The 18,624-nt window shown below is 44.4% G+C and overlaps 1 protein-coding gene across 4 annotated transcripts in view; it reads right to left on the bottom strand.

The window, feature by feature from the left end:
* Positions 1-18,624, bottom strand: part of poglut2 (protein O-glucosyltransferase 2) — a 124,686-nt gene that overhangs the window by 46,306 nt on the left and 59,756 nt on the right. For 3 of the 4 annotated variants that reach the window (XM_078545853.1, XM_078545854.1, XM_078545851.1), the window contains 2 exons: positions 14,624-14,833; positions 12,021-12,110 (listed from right to left, as the gene is read on the bottom strand). In XM_078545853.1, coding sequence (XP_078401979.1) covers positions 12,021-12,110; positions 14,624-14,833 — 300 coding nt within the window. The remainder of the gene's footprint in view (positions 1-12,020; positions 12,111-14,623; positions 14,834-18,624) is intronic. The other variant, XM_078545852.1, reaches the window with a different exon arrangement.

Raw genomic sequence — 18,624 nt, forward strand, 5'->3', positions numbered from 1 at the left:
ACATTCTGGGGAATACTCACTGAGATGTCTCTGCAGCATGTGGAGGCAGTGACAGCCCAGGCCACTGGCACTCGGAGGACTGCGGAGAACAGCCACCCACTGAGTCCAAGTCAGGTGATGAGCCTCTGGAAACGGCTGTTGCAAACATGTGACAGAACATCAGGCAGAGTTGCTAGAGGCAGTCAACAGACTATAGTGAAGGATGGAGGAGTCCGTTGCTTTCTGTCTGATGTCATGGCTCTGACATGCGAGTGCCTCAAGGTCTCCATGGAAAGGGTGACGGCCACCTTGGAGACCTCGGTCTAGGAGGTTCTGCTGGATTTGCGCTCGGACCTTCACTCTATCACTGCAGGCACTGGTAGGATCCATCAGTGACTAGGCGAGAGGGGGGCTGGCACCTTGATCTCCCTCCAGATGTCCCTTCTCCTCAAAGAGTCACACAGGAGCCCTTGGGTACTCACAGGGAGGACCACCAGCAGCTGGATGCCCCCAGGGCCATCCACTCAGGTGACTCCGAGCGTGTCTAACCAATCCCAATCTCCTCTGCCCGTGACCCCATCACCTCAAGCTGCACAGGCCAAGGAGGGTGCACCTGCCTCACAGCAGAAGACCCAAAGGAGGCCAAGGCCCCTACAGGCCTCAGCCTCCATGAAAGACAACAGGACGTTGCAGTGAGCAGGCTGCCTCTTAACTACTGTGGATGCCAGGGATCCAAGATATGGCAGTAGGGTTAGAAAGATTAAGAAACCTTGATAGCACTTTTGGGTCATGGGTGTTCACTCACTGCATATATCATGCATCTTTGCAAATACATTTGATGTTCATGAAAATGGTGTTGTCATTTGAATAGGTTGTGCATATGCATCTGTGTGACTTCTTATTGTGAGGATGACCCAAGCTCCCACTCCATGATCACCTCCCTTTGTGATCACATTCATGTGATGTCTAGTTGACTCATATTAGTTACTTGCTCCTTATCTAATGTCAGGGAAACGTGTCAACCTCTTTAATGAAAGTGACTGCAAATTGCATTAGGAAGTGATATTCATTAAAAGACACCATGGAGTTGTATGCTCAATTGCATCGGAGGTTTACCACTCATATTGTCTCATCATCAAATAGCAGCCTCATTGTTTGTGTCAAAGCACAAGAATTGCAGCCATGATGATCTCTCCAGCCATGTGTGCATCCCTGTGGCAGCAAGAAGTGTCTCATTCAGGAGGCCATGACTGCATCAAGTACACTTGACAAAGGCTTTGCACTGATGTGCTGCCTTTCACTTCCCAGAGCGGCTACATACAGCTTTGGCTGCTGACCTTTCCAAAGATTAGGGCCTGGTGAAACATGAGGGTTGGAGGTCCAAGGCCCAATGCTGACCTTGCTCTCGATGCACGTGTTTGTAAAGCCCTTTCAGATCATTGCATGCCACCAAGGGACAGGAGAAATGCGCTTGGGTACCCTTGTCTGCACTTTACTCCACCTGAAACCTTGTGGCTATGAGTGTGTCACAGGCACATCTTCTGTATCTTGTGGCTTCGATCCCATCCTCATGTGGAAGCTCCCCCTCATCGCCCTCTTCAGCTTCCTGCCCTTCCAGGTCTTCATCGTCTGAGGAGTTCTCTGCCTCTTCCCTCTGGCAAGTCATCTCCCCTTTGAAGCGCCAGGTTGTGCATGGCGCAGCAGGCCATGGTGATGTGGGACGCCCTCTCTGGGGAGTACTGCAGAACCCTACCTGAGCAGTCCAAGGATCGAAAGCACATCTTCAGGATGCCAACGGTCTGCTATATGATGGATTTTGTGCGCCGCATTGTATCTCTCCTCGGAGGCCCTTTAAGGACGACGTTGTGGTGTCATGAGCCATCTTTTCAGCAGCAACCCTTATCACCACGCAGCCAGCTCTGTAAGCGCCACTGCCCCTCAAATATCTGAGACACTTGGGAGTGCCTCAGGACGTAGGGATCACGGAAACTCCCAGGGTACCTGGAGCAAATGTGCATGATGTGCTTCTGATAATCGCTCATCAACTGAACGTTTAGGGAGTGGAACCCTTTCCTGTTAATGAACAACAGGGGCTGCTGACATGGAGCTCTCAAAGCCACATTGATCGCACCCTGTACTCTAGAGAAGTCAGAAATTGCAACAAAACCCAGGAATCTAGCAGTCTGGCTAGCTTCATCTAGTGTGAACTTCACATGATAAGCCTTACTGTAGAGGGCAACCGTCACCTCCTTGATACAGGATGTGTTGAAGACTGAGGTGTCACATAGGTCCCCTGTGAATCTCTGGAACGACCCACTGGCAAAATATTGAGTGTTGCGGTGGCCTTCAGGGGCGCTAGCACGGGATGTCCTCCCAGTCCATGCAGTGTTAGCTCACTACCACCTTCTCAAGGACAATTAGGGATGGGTATTAAATGCTGGCCTAGCCAGCAGTGCCAACATCCCATGAATGAATAAAAAAAAACTCCTCCCACAGAATGTGGCAGATATGAGCCACCATATCTCTTGACAAGCACTGATGTGTGCAGCTTGTCTCTCACTCATCTCCATACAGGAACAGCGTCTTCAGTCATGCAAATCGCTTTCATGGGATGAGCCTGACCTCCTCATCCTCTGGGTCTTGATAGGGCTCCCCTGGACCATGGTCCACAGGCCAGACATCTTCACGGTGCTAAGCAGCGCCGAGCCCTTCTCATCAGTTGGATCAAGGCCATCAAGAAGACACAGGCTCCATCATTCAATCCTCCTTCTCCCTCTGGACAGATAGATCCAACAGATTAATAAGTAATGGGCAACTATAGTAGAGCTCCCAATTGCTGCCAGAAAGCCACTGTCATGCCTTAGGGCTGCGTCTGCATTACTCACTTTTCCCTGATTCAGCATTCCAGGTGAGGCGCTTCCTCACAGACCTAGGTGGCCAAGATGCCACCCCAGCTATTTGACATCTTAATCCCAGAGAAGTTGGAAGAGGCTTGAGTGCATCCAGGATTTGTTCAATCTTACCCATGACCTTCTATTATTTCTGATGTTATACTGATTGTGTCTAGCCTGCACTTTTGGAATGGGATGCCCTTTGACTCATTAGCCATGCCAATTGGATGCTTTGATTGATCATCCTGCAGATATCCAGCAGCTGTGCTCCTTTCAGGGTTGGCTGCATCTTCCATTCTCACAGAGGTGTCAGCTGTGGCTCAGTTCATAGCACCCTCACCTTTGAATCAGAGGGTTATGGGTTCATGTCCCACTCCCGGAAACCAAGAACTGTGATTGTACTCGAAAGAGTTGCAATCTGTGACTGTTGATAACTCAAAAGAGTTTCCATTCTCACAGAGGTGTCAGCTGTGGCTCAGTTCATAGCACCCTCGCCTTTGAATCAGAGGGTTGTGGGTTCATGTCCCACTCCCGGAAACCAAGAACTGTGATTGTACTCGAAAAGAATTGCAATCTGTGACTGTTGGTAACTCAAAAGAGCTTCCATTCTCACAGAGGTGTCAGCTGTGGCTCAGTTCATAGCACCCTTGCCTTTGAATCAGAGGGTTGTGGGTTCATGTCCCACTCCTGGAAACCAAGAACTGTGATTGTACTCGAAAGAAGTTGCAATTTGTGACTGTTGGTAACTCGAAAGAGTTTCCATTCTCACATTCCTCTCTGTTCCTGCTCAAATTGATCAGCTTCATTGTGAACCCAATGACTCCTGCAGTCTCAAGTTAAAGTGCTCTAAATGTCAGTGGCTCCAATTGCATCATCTCAATAAACTCTTCCTGAGTTCTATTAGCTTAGATTCCATTTTCATGTTGTTACTTTAAGCAGTGTGAGGGTGCCCCCTGTTAGGACCCGTAAGTCCAGCTGTGGCTTCTCCCACACTGCCTCAGCCCCCTCCAGTGCAGATTATTTTCCAGTTTCGATTTTAAACTGCATCATAACTTTTAGGTCTCTAGATGGTGGTGCTGCATTTCTACTTTGAGACCAGCATCCGGAGCTCGGCTCCTGCCAGCCCCGATTTTCCTGAAACCTCACAATATGCAGGTAGAACTCCCTCTGGTGATTCTACAGCCTCCCCTGGTAACACTGGATCCCAATGTTATTGTAGTTGATGTTCCTGCCTTCCCCTCTGAACCCATCACTGTTGATGTCCCCATGCCTCATGTGGACCTCACCCCTCCCCATCTGGAGACTGTGTGCACAGTCACATACAGAGGCCCCACCCCCACCATCCCCTCCCCCCAGGAGAGTTGAGTTCCTCCCCCTTTATATTTTCCTCATTTACAGGCTGCAGATGCCTTCCCTGACCATGACCATCCCATCTGCAGCCCAGTACTGAGCCCGACACCCCCATCACCACCAACTTTGAGACTATGACCATAAGACATAGAAGCAGAAATTAGGCCATTCGGCCCATCACATCTGCTCCGCCATTCAATCATGGCTGATAAGTTTCTCAACCCCATTCTCCCGCCTTCTCCCCGTAACCTTTGATCCCCTTACCAATCAAGAACCTATCTATATCGGTCTTAAATACACTCAATGACCTGGCCTCCACAGCCTTCTGTGGCAATGAATTCCATAGATTCACCACTCTCTGGCTAAAGAAGTTTCTCCTCATCTCTGTTCTAAAAGGTCTTCCCTTTACTCTGAGGCTGTACCCTCGGGTCCTAGTCTCTCCTACTAATGGAAACATCTTCCCCACGTCCACTCTATCCAGGCCTTTCAGTATTCTGTAAGTTTCAATCAGATCCCCCCTCATCCTTCTAAACTCCATTGAGTATAGACCCAGAGTCCTCAAACGTTCCTCATATGTTAAGCCTTTCATTCCTGGGATCATTCTCGTGAACCTCCTCTGGGCCTTCTCCAGGGCCAGCACATCCTTCCTGAGATACGGGGCCCAAAATTGCTCACAATATTCTAAATGTGGTCTGACCAGAGTCTTATAAAGCCTCAGCAGCACATCCCTGCTTTTATATTCTAGTCCTCTCAAAATAAATGCCAACATTGCATTTGCCTTCCTAACTACTGACTCAACCTGCAAGTTAACCTTAAGAGATTCCTGGACTAGGACTCCCAAGTCCCTTTGCACTCCTGATTTCTGGATTCTCTCCCCATTTAGAAAATAGTCTATGCCTCTATTCTTCCTACCAAAGTGCATGACCTCACACTTCCCCACGTTGTATTCCATCTGTCACTTCTTTGCCCATCCTCCTAACCTGTCTAAATCCTTCTGCAGCCTCCCCACCTCCTCAATACTACCTGTCCCTCCACCTATCTTTGTATCATCTGCAAACTTAGCCAGAATGCCCTCAGTTCCTCCATCTAGATCATTAATGTATAAAGTGAAAAGTTGTGGTCCCAACACTGACCCCTGCGGAACTCCACTAGTCACCGGCCGCTATCATGAGAAGGACCCCCTTATCCCCACTCTCTGCCTCCTGCCAGACAGTCAATCTTCTATCCATGCTAGTACCTTGCCTCTAACACCATGGGCTCTTATCTTACTGAGCAGCCTTCTGTGCGGCACCTTGTCAAAGGCCTTCTGGAAGTCCAAGTAAATAACATCCATTGGCTCTCCTTTGTCTAACCTACTCGTTACCTCCTCAAAGAATTCTAACAGATTTGTCAGGCATGACATCCCCTTGATGAAACCATGCTGACTTTGCCCTATTTTACCATGCACTTCCAAGTATTCTGAAATCTCATCCTTAATAATGGACTCTAAAATCTTACCAACGACCGAGGTCAGGCTAATCGGCCTGTAATTTCCCGTCTTTTGCCTCACTCCCTTCTTAAACAGGGGGGTTACATTAGCGATTTTTCAGTCCTCAGGGACCCTCCCTGACTCCAGTGATTCCTGAAAGATCATCACTAACGCCTCCACTATCTCTTCAGCTATCTCCTTCAGAACTCTGGGGTGTAATCCATCTGACCCAGGTGATTTAACCACCTTCAGACCTTTCAGTTTTCCTAGCACCTTCTCCTTGGTAATGGCCACCATACTCACCTCTGCCCCCCGACTCTCTTGAACTTTGGGGATGTTACTCGTGTCTTCCACCGTGAAGACTGACGCAAAGTACCTATTCAGTTCCTCCGCCATTTCTTTGTTCCCCACTACTACTTCTCCAGCGTCATTTTCCAGCGGCCCAATGTCCACTTTTGCCTCTCTCTTACCCTTTATAGATCTAAAAAAACTCTTGCAATCTTCTTTTATATTATTCATATTTAATCTTCTCCCTCCTTATTTCTTTTTTAGTTGTCCTCTGTTGGTCTTTGTAGGCTTCCCAATCCCCTGGTTTCCCACTGCTCTTCGCCGCATTGTATGCTTTCTCTTTAGCTTTTATGCTGTCCCTGACTTCCCTTGTCAGCCATGGTTGCCTCGTCCTCCCTTTAGTATGCTTCTTCTTCCTAGGGATGAATTTTTGCTGTGTCTCCCAATTTACTCCCAGAAACTCCTGCCATTGCTGTTCCACTGTCTTTCCTACTAGGCTCATCTCCCAGTTAATTCTGGCCAGCTCCTCCCTCATGCCTCTGTAGTTGCCTTTATTCAACTGTAATACCATTACATCTAATTCCAGCTTTTTCCTCTCAAATTCTCAAAATGACCATGCCCTGCACATTTGCTGTGCCTGATCCCTATTGAGCACACAGGCTTTGCCTCTCCCTGGAGTGGGAACATGACTCACATGCCATGTATATCCCTGTGGCATGGCCCACAGAGCCCCAGGACAGCCTTTAATCTCTCATCCCAAAGATGAGGTCCACAGAGCACCAGGACTGCCTTTAACCTCTCATCTCCACTACCTGAATGTACAATCGACATGGAGAGAGGTAATGTGATACAGCCTTTTGTGTGAATGCTTGAATTTGGGACTTGGCAGAGATATTCTGGCTGCTGCAGAGTGGTTGTCTTTTGCCCTCTCTCTCTATTCCATCTAAGCTTTGAACCCAGTTTTGCTGAGATAAAACTGTGTCAACATTCCTACAGCAGTCAGGGACTCTCTACTAAACACCATTGGTTTTCAACAACAGTGTTTTCAGGAGAAAAGGGACATACCAGCTACAACTTTAAACCAACAGCTTCAGCTAAAGAACCAAAGCCTGCAGATACAATCAATGAATTTATATTGACTTTCCTTTTTTTAATTCATTCTTGGGGATGTGGGCTACACTGGCTGGGCCAGCATTTATTGCCCATCCCTAGTTGCCCTTGAGCAGGTGGTGGTGAGCTGCCTTCTTGAACCACTGCAGTCCATGTGGTATAGGTACACCCACAGTGCTGTTAGGGAGGGAGTTCCAGGATTTTGACCCAGCGACAGTGAAGTATCGGCGAAATATTTTCAAGTCAGGATGGTGAGTGACTTGGAGGGGAACTTCCAGGTGGTGGTGTTCCCATTTATCTGCTGCCCTTGCCCTTCTAGATGGTAGAGGTCATGAGTTTGGAAGGTGCTGTCAAAGGAGCCTTTGTGAATTCCTGCAGTGCATCCTGTAGATGTTATACACTGCTGCTGCTGTGCATTGGTGGTGGAGGGCGTGAATGTTTGTGGGTGTGGAGCCAATCAAGCGGGCTGTTTTGTCCTGGATGGTGTCAAGCTTCTTGAGTGTTGTGGGTGTTGCACTCGTGCAGGCAAGTGGGGAGTATTCCATCACACTCCTGACTTGTGCTTTGTAGATGGTGGACAGGCTTTGGGGAGTCAGGAGGTGAGTTACTCTTCGCACGATTCCTAGCCTCTGACCTGCTCTTGTAGCCACAGTTTTTATATGGCTAGTCCAGTTCAGTTTCTGGTCAATGGTAACCCCCTGGATGTTGGTAGTGGGGGATTTAGTGATAGTAATGCCATAGAACATCAAGGGGTGATGGCTGGATTCTCTCTTGTTGGGAGATGGTCATTGCCTGACCCTTGTGTGGCACGAATGTTACTTGCCACTTGTCAGCCCAAGCCTGGATATTGTCCAGGTCTTGCTGCATTTGGACATGGACTGCTTCAGTAAATGAGGAGTCGCGAATGGTGCTGAACATTGTGCAATTATCAGCGAACATCCCCACTTCTGACCTTATGATGGATAGAAGGTCATTGATGAAGCAGCTAAAGATGGTTGGGCCTAGGACACTAACCTGAGGAACTCCTGCAGTGATGTCCTGGAGCTGAGAGGGCTGATCTCCAATGACCACAAGCATTTTCCTTTGTGCTAGGTATGACTCCAACCAGCGGAGAGTTTTCCCCCGATTCCCATCAACTCCAGTTTTGCTAGGGCCCCTTGATGCCACACTCAGTCAAATGCTGCCTTTATGTCAAGGGCAGTCACTCTCACCTCACCCCGGGAGTTCAGCTCTTTGGTCCATGTTTGAGCCAAGGCTGTAATGAGGTCAGGAGCTTAGTGGCCCTGGCGGAACCTAAACTGGGTGTCAGTGAGCAGGTTATTGCTAAGCAAGTGCCGCTTGATAGCACTGTTGATGACCCCTTCCATTACTTTACTGATGATCGAGAGTAGACTGATGGGGCGGTAACTGGCTGGGTTGGATTTGTCCTGCTTTTTTTGTGCAGGACATACCTGGGTAATTTTCCACATGGCCAGCTAGATGCCAGTGTTGTAGCTGTACTGTAACAGCTTGGCTAGGGCCGCAGCAAGTTCTGGAGCACAAGTTTTCAGTACTATTGCCGGAATATTGTCAGGGCCCATAGCCTTTGAACTATCCAGTGCCTTCAGCCGTTTCTTGACATCACCTGGAGTGAATCGAACTGGCTGAAGACTGGCACCTGTGATGCTGGGGACCTCCAGAGGAGGCCGAGATGGATCATCCACTCGGCACTTCTGGCTGAAGATTGTTGTGAAAGCTTCAGCCTTATCTTTTGCACTGATGTGCTGGGCTCCTCCATCATTGAGGATGGGGATATTTGTGGAGCCTCCTCCTCCAGTGAGTTGTTTAATTGTCCACCACCATTCACAATTGTATGTGGCAGGACTGCAGAGCGTAGGTCTGATCTGTTGGTTGTGGAATTGCTTAACTCTGTCTATCACTTGCTGCTTTTGCTTTTTGGCCCGCAAGTACTCCTGTGTTATAGCTTCACCAGGTTGACACCTCATTTTTAGGTATGCTTTGTGCTGCTCCTGGCATGCCCTCCTGCACTCTTCATTGAACCAGGGTTGATCCCCTGGCTTGATGGTAATGGTAGAGTAGGGGATATGTCGGGCCATAAGGTTACAGATTGAGTCCAAGTACAATTCTGCTGCTGCTGATGGCCCACAGAGCCTCATGGGTGCCCAGTTTTGAGTTGCTAGATCTGTTTGAAATCTATCCCATTTAGCATGGTGGTAGTGTCACACAACACAATGGAGGATATCCTCAATGTGAAGGTGGGATTTCGTCTCCACAACAACTGTGCAGTGGTCACTCCTACCAACACTGTCATGGACAGATGCGTCTGCAGCAGGCAGGTTGGTGAGGATGAGGTCAAGTATGTTTTTCCATCTTGTTGGTTCCCTCGCCACCTGCCGCAGACCCAGCTAGAATAGCAGCTATGGCATTTAGGACTCATCTAGCTCGGTCACTAGTAGTGCTACTGAGCCACTCTTAGTGATGGCCATTGAAGTCCCCCACCCAGAGTACATTCTGCGCCCTTGCCACCCTCAGTGCTTCCTCCAAATGGTGTTCAACATGGAGGAGTACTGATTTATCAGCTGAGGGAGGGTGGTATGTGGTAATCAGCAGGAGGTTTCCTTGCCCATGTTTGGCCTGATGCCATGAGACTTCATGGGGTCCAGAATCGATGTTGAGAGCTCCCAGGGCAACTCCCTCCTGACTGTACACCACTGTGCCACCGCCCCTGCTGGGTCTGCTCTGTCCTGCCGGTAGGACAGAACATACCTAGGGACGGTGATGGTGGTGTCTTACATTATCTTTAAGGTATGATTCCGTGAGGATGACTGTGTCAGCCTCTTACTTGACTAGTCTGTGAGACTGTTCTCCCAATTTTGGCGCTAGCCCCCAGATGTTAGTAAGGAGAACTTTGCAGGGCTGACAGGGCTGCGATTGCCATTGTCGTTTCCTTAGTCAATGCCAGGTGGTCCGTCCAGTTTCATTCCTTTTTTGTGACTTTGTAGAGGTTTGTTACAACTGAGTGGCTTGCTAGGCCATTTCAGAGGGCATTTAAGAGTCAACCATATTGCTGCAGGTCTGGAGTCACATGTAGGCCAGACCAAGTAGGGATGACAGATTTCCTTCCCTAAAGGGCATTAGTGAACCGATGGGTTTTTGCAACAATCGAACATTGGTTCCATGGTCATCATTAGACTTTTAATTCAAGGTTTTTATTGAATTCAAATTCCACCATCTGCTGTGGCAGGATTTGAACCAGATCATTACCCTGGGTCTCTAGATTACCAGTCCAGCAACAATACCACTGCGCCATCGCCTCCCCTAAACCTGCACTTTAACTTGCCAAGTTTAACATTTGATACGCTGTAAAGTTGTATTTTTTTCTGTATGCTTGAGGTTTGAGTGTGTGTTTGAGCACATTAGTGGGAAGTAGTATGTAATTGTACATTTTTAATATTTTTACCTGGGTGGGTTTTAGTATAATAAAATAAACCCCTGAAGTGCCTAATTCAAGAATACCTGTCTGGCTTAATACTTAGAAACTGCACACAGTGAAGTACATGCCGATTTCGCACTACAGCATCCTTTTAAAATTCAAAACCTCCGCTATAACCAAATGGGGAGTGGGAAGAGAAAGGAGTCATTGCACCCTTCTTACCTGGTTGTAACACTTCTTTAATATACTAATTATTCCATGGCACTTCACAAATAGAAATTGGCATTCAACCATGGAGTAAGCGATCAAGAAATGATGGGTTTTGAAAAGAATGAAATAAGTAGGGATGCAGTCAGCTTAGGGAGAAACTTCAGAGAGTGGGACCAAGGAAGCTGAAGTCTCTCCCACCAACAGTGGGCCAAAAGCAAAGGGGTACCCCAAAAAGGCCTGAGTTAGAGAACAGAAGGCTACTAGCTATGGGCTTGGGGAGGAGAGTATATAGTTGAAGAAAGTTGGAGAAGTAAGTTGGGAAAAGTTGCAGGGGAACTTAAGCATTGAGAAAATTGTTATTGCATGAAACTGCATATTACAGACAGGTAAACTGTGCCCTTCATTGAAGACACACGTATGAAAGAAAGGCTTAAGGTTCCAATACCCACAAGTCATTGATAAATCCCTTATACTCCTTATTAAAGGAGATGAGGAAAAGCCCTAGTAATCTTTAATTCTTTGAAAAAGCCAATTGGTCCTTTAGGGTCCAACCTGTAACTTTAGGATCTTTTCGAATTTCTGGTCATAGTGGTCTAAGTGGCCATAATTAATGGTGTTTACTGTGCTCTCAAACTTATCTTCATTTTCTCATCCTTGATCTTGCCATTTTCTTGGAAGATTTAAGTCCTAGTAATTGTTTGCAATACCCTACCAAAGGACTACAAACAAACATATTCAGCTTACTGAAAATACGATGGAAAAGTTAATCTACAAGAGGGGTGAACTTCAATGGGCTGGTTCAATCTTAGGTTTTTAATATTGTAGCCTGTCCAACAACCATTAGTAAATGGCTCATCTCTGACAAGTATACTCGTTTTTGCTCAAGGTTTGGACTTCTTTTTCTGTCAATCGCCATTTATCAGAAGAGAACATTGAAGCTCAATTAGTGCCTAACTTATAAACTGTTAAAAAGCCTATGGACTTCACTTTTGGTTATTGCATCCTTGGAAGAAAATGTATAATTTCCTGAAAATCCCCAACTTTCAAACACAAATGTTTTCAATACTTCTAAATGGCAAACAGGAATGTCAATGTATATTAAAACTGTAAGATTTCACATCAAAGCCCTGCAAAACACTAAAGATTTTAAATCCAATATTTAAATTTCATAGCCTGACAACTCATTTATTTAAGACAGTGCATGTGCATTTTGACATAGCTTCCAATCTATTAATTTGATATTAACAGGATTAAAACGTGGGTCTTTCATGTAGTAAATGCTTCTACTTACCTGGAAAAGTTTAAAATAATAACAGAAGATGTGATCTGCCGTAAGCTTGTTCCTAGCATAGTCCTGTCCAGCTTTTGCAATCATTTTGGCCTATGAATTAGATCAAAAACAAAAAAAAATACATTTCCAAAGCAAGTATTCAATACTTTTTCTCATGTCAATATTTGCACTTTCCTGTCGGGAACAGAACAACCACAGAAATGCCCAGTGTGTCCCTAGATATAAAGAAGCCCTCCATGACTTTTGCTGGTCTTGAAATAACAGAGTATGGTAATAATTATCAAGAAGTTACAATATCTCTATTCTTCTTTATTAAATTTTCCACATACACAGCTTTTATGTCATGGAACATCTGCCTATTTTTATCTGAGTCATATACAGTTACTTAAGCCAACAACATACACTTCTATCGTGTTTTTATCATAAATGTCTCAAGATGCTTCACAGGGTTGTAAGGAGAAATAAAATGGGGCGCCTAGCCAAAGAAATAAATATTAAGGGTTGTGGCCAATCACATGATCAAAAGGTTGATTTTAAGGATGGTGTTAAATGAAGACAAGGAAGAGGAGAGGGAGAAGGGTTTAAGGAAGTAATTCCAGTGAATGGAGCCTAGGCTGCTGAAGACAGGGTGGCCAAATGTTAGGCAAAAGGCGGAGGTGCCAAAAAAGCAGGAGTCAAAGGAACAAGAGTGTTGTGGGTGGGAAATTTTTAATTCTAGAAGAGGTTATTGAGTTAGTGAGGGGTGAGGCCATAAAGGAATTTAAATATGATGATGAGAATTTTAAACTTTGATGTGTGTGGGGGATTGAGAGTCAATGTAAATTAAGAAGCACATGAGTAATGGGCAAGTAGGATCTAGTGTAATATAAGATATTGAAAGCAGAGATTTGTATATGCTGAAGTTTACAAGTTGTGAAGAACATGAAGCCATCGTATAGGGTTAGCCAAGTCAGGAGGTCGCAATGAAATGGATGACGGCTTCAGCAGCAGATGAGGTAAGGAAGAGGTGGGAAACGTTTCCCAGATGGAACTCATGGCAATTTTTGTCATGGAGAGGATATGGGGTTGTTATGCCAAAGTTCTGAGCAGTTCAGCCTCAGATAGTGGCAAAAGAGAGGGATGGAGTTAGTGGCAGGCCAAAGATTATGGATTTGATCTTCCTAGGATTTACATGAAAGAGAGCTTAGAAAGGACAGGAGGGCTGTGAACTCAAAGGAGAGGGGGGAAGAGAAGCATAAGCAGAGATTGAAATCACAAAGAATGAGAGACAAGAGGAGTCCTCAAAGGGGGAAAAGGTGCCATGAAGTATGACTTGGTGAGAAAGGCCATGTTGCTATCACAGTAGTTTGAAGAGGACAGGTGGCAGAAAGTACAGCTAAATAGAGAAGCTTTAGAAAGGGGCAAGATGTCACTATCTGTGAACCATGAGTCAAAGCCAGGATTTCAGCACAAACATCCATGATAAGGCTTTGTTTGCAAGTCAATGGATATTCTGGAGGAAATATAGAGGGGATGGTGATCGTTGATCTGTCAGCACAATTCAAAGAGGTGGTGGCGGATAGATTGTGGGGCAAGAAAGAATTTAGTGAGGTTCGCTCCCTGTAGGCATACTGGCCGAGAAGGTCATTAAGAGATGAGAATGAGCTTTTGGGCTTGTTGCTTGTTAAGAGGTGTGGACTGGTGCCTGGATTCAGGGGATTTTAGGAGAGGCACAGAAGGTTGCTGTGCATTTACATCCAGGAAGGCAGAGCATTAGTGATGGGTTGGGATAGGAATGGGAGGGCCAAACATCTGAGAGGTGAGAAATTAAAAATCACAAGGCAGGAAGGGGAGAATAGAAGTGTTTAAGAGATACTGAGGGAGAAAAAAAAATCAAGTAATGGGTTCAGGTCTGGAACAGTTTTCAAATAGACCTCTAATTGCATATGTCTTTAATGTAGCAAAACATCCAAAGGCACTTCACAGGAGCATAACCAAACTGACACTGAAACAGAGAGGAAGACATTCGTATATTTATCTGTAAATTGTCTGTTCTGACAAAAGATCATTGACCTGAATGTTAACTCTGTTTCTCTTTCCACAGATGTTGCCAAACATGCTGAGTAATTCCAGCATTTTCTGTTTTCATTAAATGAGGTTGGTGACCAAAGGTTTGGTCAAAGAGGTAGGTTTTAGAAAGCATCTTAAAGGACAGGAAGTAGTGAGGCAGAGAGTTTTAGGGAAAGAATTCCAGAGCTTAGGTCTAGACGGCCGAAGAAAATTGGATGGGACACCCTCAAATGCTTTTATCTAAAGCTTTTGCCTTTCAATCACAGTGCAGCTTTTCTTTAGCTACAAGCTTTCAAAAAAGACACTCTTATTTATAAAAAATGTTTGCTTTTCAAGAGAAGATTACAGAGTTCTTAGGTATATCGCACTACAATATTATATTGACACAATTACTGGATTTGATTGTGCAACACACAAGTCACAAAGATGCAAGTGTGTTTAATTCTTGCTTGCATGGTATTCTACTCATGTCAATTAGAAAAAAAAAACAAAGTCATAACTATTAACAATAATGTTCTGCCTCTGCAATTAAACAAAAAAACCCTGAAAATTACCTCTTCATCATGAGATTTTGCCCACTGAATTTTATCCAAAAGGTCACTTAAATCACTCTTAAATGGAATATAATGCTGCCATGGTCGCAGGTCATTGTAGAAATGTTCATAGTAGACTGAATCTTGTTTTAGGATAACACCACCTCCTGCCAGCAAATAAGGCATTCTGTAGGCTGCCACAGTACCATCAATGTTGATTTGATACTTGTACTACAAAAACAAGAAGTTCAAAGGACTCTCAGATCTGATGCCATGTGCTTAAAATAATAGCTCTTTAAGCAAGATACAAAAACAATTTTTGCTTGTCTGAGAGAAACAAATGCACACTGACTGTCCAGCTTATTTAATGCCTCGCCATCACTTGCCTATTTTAAAAATCAAAGTACCAACTACCCTGTAAAGTGTTTATTTTCACATAAACATAAGTCTTCCAATGAAATCAAGAAATAACAATGAATGATTACCTCTATTTGCAACCGGTGCAGGTTAACAGATGCCTGGACCATTTCAATGCATAAATGTTGGGAAATATTTATAACACTTTGCATCTACAATATCTTTAGAACTATCCTCATATTAAGAATTTAGCTTTGTTAACTCTAGTGGCGATAACCCTTGTTGATTGGAAATCCTTTAATTGGCACAGCAATAGAGCTCCATTTTATATCTTTAACCCCCAAGGATTAATTTCAAGTGGAAACTGAACAAATGGTTTGAGCCTGATTTTCAGAAGAAAGGTTTCATTTCAAAGCCTGATCCAACACTTAAAATCATATTTACATTTCTCCTGGATCTCAACAGTGGTTATCATACTTACATCATTGAGGTGAGCAAAGTTCTTTTGTCTAATCTTCAGTGCCTCATTAATTTTTATGGCAGCCTTACAATCAGCACATTAGCATTCCACAATGCAATTGTTAAATTTTTATTGCATCTATGATGCCATCAAACTTCAAGGTTTTTGAGGTGTGTAGTTTCTAATGTCTATAAAAGTAACTCCGTGGTTTATTACCCTATAATTTTGTACAGCTGATGATGGCTCAAGGTCATTTTTGAGATGGTCATGGCTACTAAGATTAACATGCCATGGAAATAAAGGTTAATTTTTACTATCAAATAATACTTTTATATCATTCAGCTGCTACCCAATAATCTCTAAGGTAACATAGTCATGGTTGGCTGCATTACGGGAAAATGCGATCAATGCTAGTGCTTGCTGAAATCAAAACAAAAATTGCAGGAAATACTCAGCAGATCAGGCAGCACCTAATGGAGTTAACATTTCAGGTCAATGACCTTTCATCATAAGCGGAAAAAGTTGAAATGTAACAGGTTGTAAGCAGGTATAGAAGCAAGGAAATGTTGTCAGGTGGTGGTGCAGAGGGATAGAGTGAAGGCAAAAGAGATGATAGGGCAAGGCAAAGTTGGTGTCAATGAAACAAGAAAAGAAACAAAAGATGGGTCTAGAGGAATGGTAAATGACAACTGAAAAATCATTATCAAAAGCTGCTATCTGAAAAAATTGCATTGATCTGTATTTTTTTTAATTCAACGTAGAGTCCAGAAGGCTGCAAAGTGCCTAGTCGAAAGATGAGGTGCTATTCTTCAAGCTTCTGTTGAGCTTCATTAGAACAATGTTGAAAGCTGAGGGGAGAGAGATTAGATTAGGAATGGAGCCGAGAATTAAAATGACAGTTAAAATGAAGGGCACCTGATCTTTCAATTAGGCACTTTACAGTCTTCTGGCCTTGACACTGCAATCAATAATTTCAGATCATAACCACTGCTTTTGTTTTTCCCAGACAGCAATTTCAGGTGAAGGTTCTGCTGCTGTCATTTACAGCTCTTCCAGACCCATCTTTTGTTTCTTTACTTGTCCCATTACCATTCCCGTTTGCCCTGCACCATCATCCGTTTTGTTATTTAACCTTTCCTGCCTTCCTAGACTTTTCCCTTTCCTGCCTTCATGTCATCGATCTGAAATGTTAGTTCTGTTTCACTCTTCACAAATGCTGCCAGACCTGTTGAATATTTCCAACACTTTGTTTTTACTTCAGATTTTCCACATCCGCAATAGTTTGTATATATATTAATGCTTGCTGAAAACTTGCCAATTGCTTTTGATTAGTTAGGAAAACAGTATAATTATGGGTCACATGAATAAAGTTACTATGTTACATATTTTTATTTTGTCTTCACAGACCTGGCTCAGGTCCTTATGTCATTACATAGGAGGAACAATGCAAGGGACCTTAATTTGCCCTCCTGTCCTAGAGTAAAAACTGGAGGATACCCAACAATCATGAAACATTTAAAAAATGGTAAACAAGAAAAATGATAAGCTTTAACAAAACATGGTTGTGCTGGTTTCGAGGATGCCTTAATATTAAGTCTTTAGAAACTTCAACGCATTCCATGAGAAATATTGGAAGAACTACAGCTCTGATTATGTAGCTAGAAATGAAAAATCGAAACACTCATTATTCTCAATAGTTGGTTGACAAAGCATTAGCGCTAGGCTCCCACTATGTAAATCTGTACACTCATGAACAATTATTCATGTCACATATAATAGTTTGGCAACAGTAAAATGTATGTATCTCGATGAGCAGCACCTCTGAGTCAGAAGGCTAGGGATTCAAGTCTCACTCTAGATACTTGGACAACAAAATCTAGACTAACGCTTCATTCAATGCAGTACTGAGGGGGGTACTATATTGTCAGAGGTGGCATTTTTGAAGAAACATTACATTATCTCAGGTGGCCAGAAGAGATTCCAAGACAATATTTGAATAAGAGGAGTGGGGAAATTCTCCTTGTGTCCTAATCATTCCTCCACCAGCACCACTAAAAGCAGATTATCATAATTTTTCCTCCTGCTATTTTTGGGACCTTGCTATATGCTAATTATTCCTATGGGCAGCATCTTCCGGTCGGCAAGCGGCAGCGGGGCCCGCTTGCCAACGCATAAAATGACGCGGGGATACGTCGGGCGTGCGTCCCGACATAACCCCGTGTCATTTAGATTTGCAGTTTGGTGGGCTATTAAGGGCATTAAAAAACTAATTAAGATGATTAATGGACCTGCCCGTCCAACCTTAAGGTTGGTGGGCAGGCCGGGCGCCCAGGCGGGCTTCGGAAAAAACATGAAACCTCATCCACGGGCGGGATGAGGCATCATGAGGGTATTTAAATTTTTATGAAATGTTTCAATAAAAGTTATGAGCATGCCCCAACTCATGTGACAGTGTCACATGAGGGGACATGGCAGGGAAATTTTTTATCACCTTTGTTTGAAGTTTACAATCGGAGCCGACCTCCCTGAGGCAACACTTTGCCTCAGGGAAACCTGTGCGCTCTTTCGCACGCATGCGCGAAAGAGCGCACTCCCGGCTGAGGGAATGCCCTCCGCCCGCACAGGGAGCGCACAGCGCTTCCTGGCAGACGTCACGCTGGGCAGGCCTTAATTGGCCCGCCCATTTAAAATGGCGGCACTCCCCCGACTGAGGGTGCCGATTGGAAGGCCGCCTGCCTGTGCCCGCTCCCGCACTTCCCCTCTGACGGGGTAAAACGCTGCCCTATGTTTCTCTACATTATAATAACGACTTCACTTCAAAAAGTACATCATTGGCTATGAAGCACTTTGAGAAGTCCCGAGGTCATGAAAGGCACTGCCAGTTCTTCCTTTTTTAATAACTTGAATAAACAGATTCACCAAGAACCAAAACGCACAACACCTCTATCGGAACAAAATGAAATGTAATTTTTCCATTAAAAAGTAAAACACTTAGCTCATATGCAAATTTGGAATGATTTCTGAAGATTGATGTAATTTTTTTTTATTATTTTGGGAATATAGTGGCATTCTGCAAAGAAGGCTATGTGTGTGTGTCCATGATTAATTAAACTGGGGGGAAGATTAGTAAAGACAGCTTGTCTGTGGGAACTGAGAGGTAAAAGATAAAGGAACTAGATGCATGCATTTGTAATGAGTGGTTCTG

The sequence above is a fragment of the Cetorhinus maximus genome, chromosome 7 (genome assembly GCF_964194155.1).
Source record: "Cetorhinus maximus chromosome 7, sCetMax3.hap1.1, whole genome shotgun sequence".
NCBI lineage: Eukaryota > Metazoa > Chordata > Chondrichthyes > Lamniformes > Cetorhinidae > Cetorhinus > Cetorhinus maximus.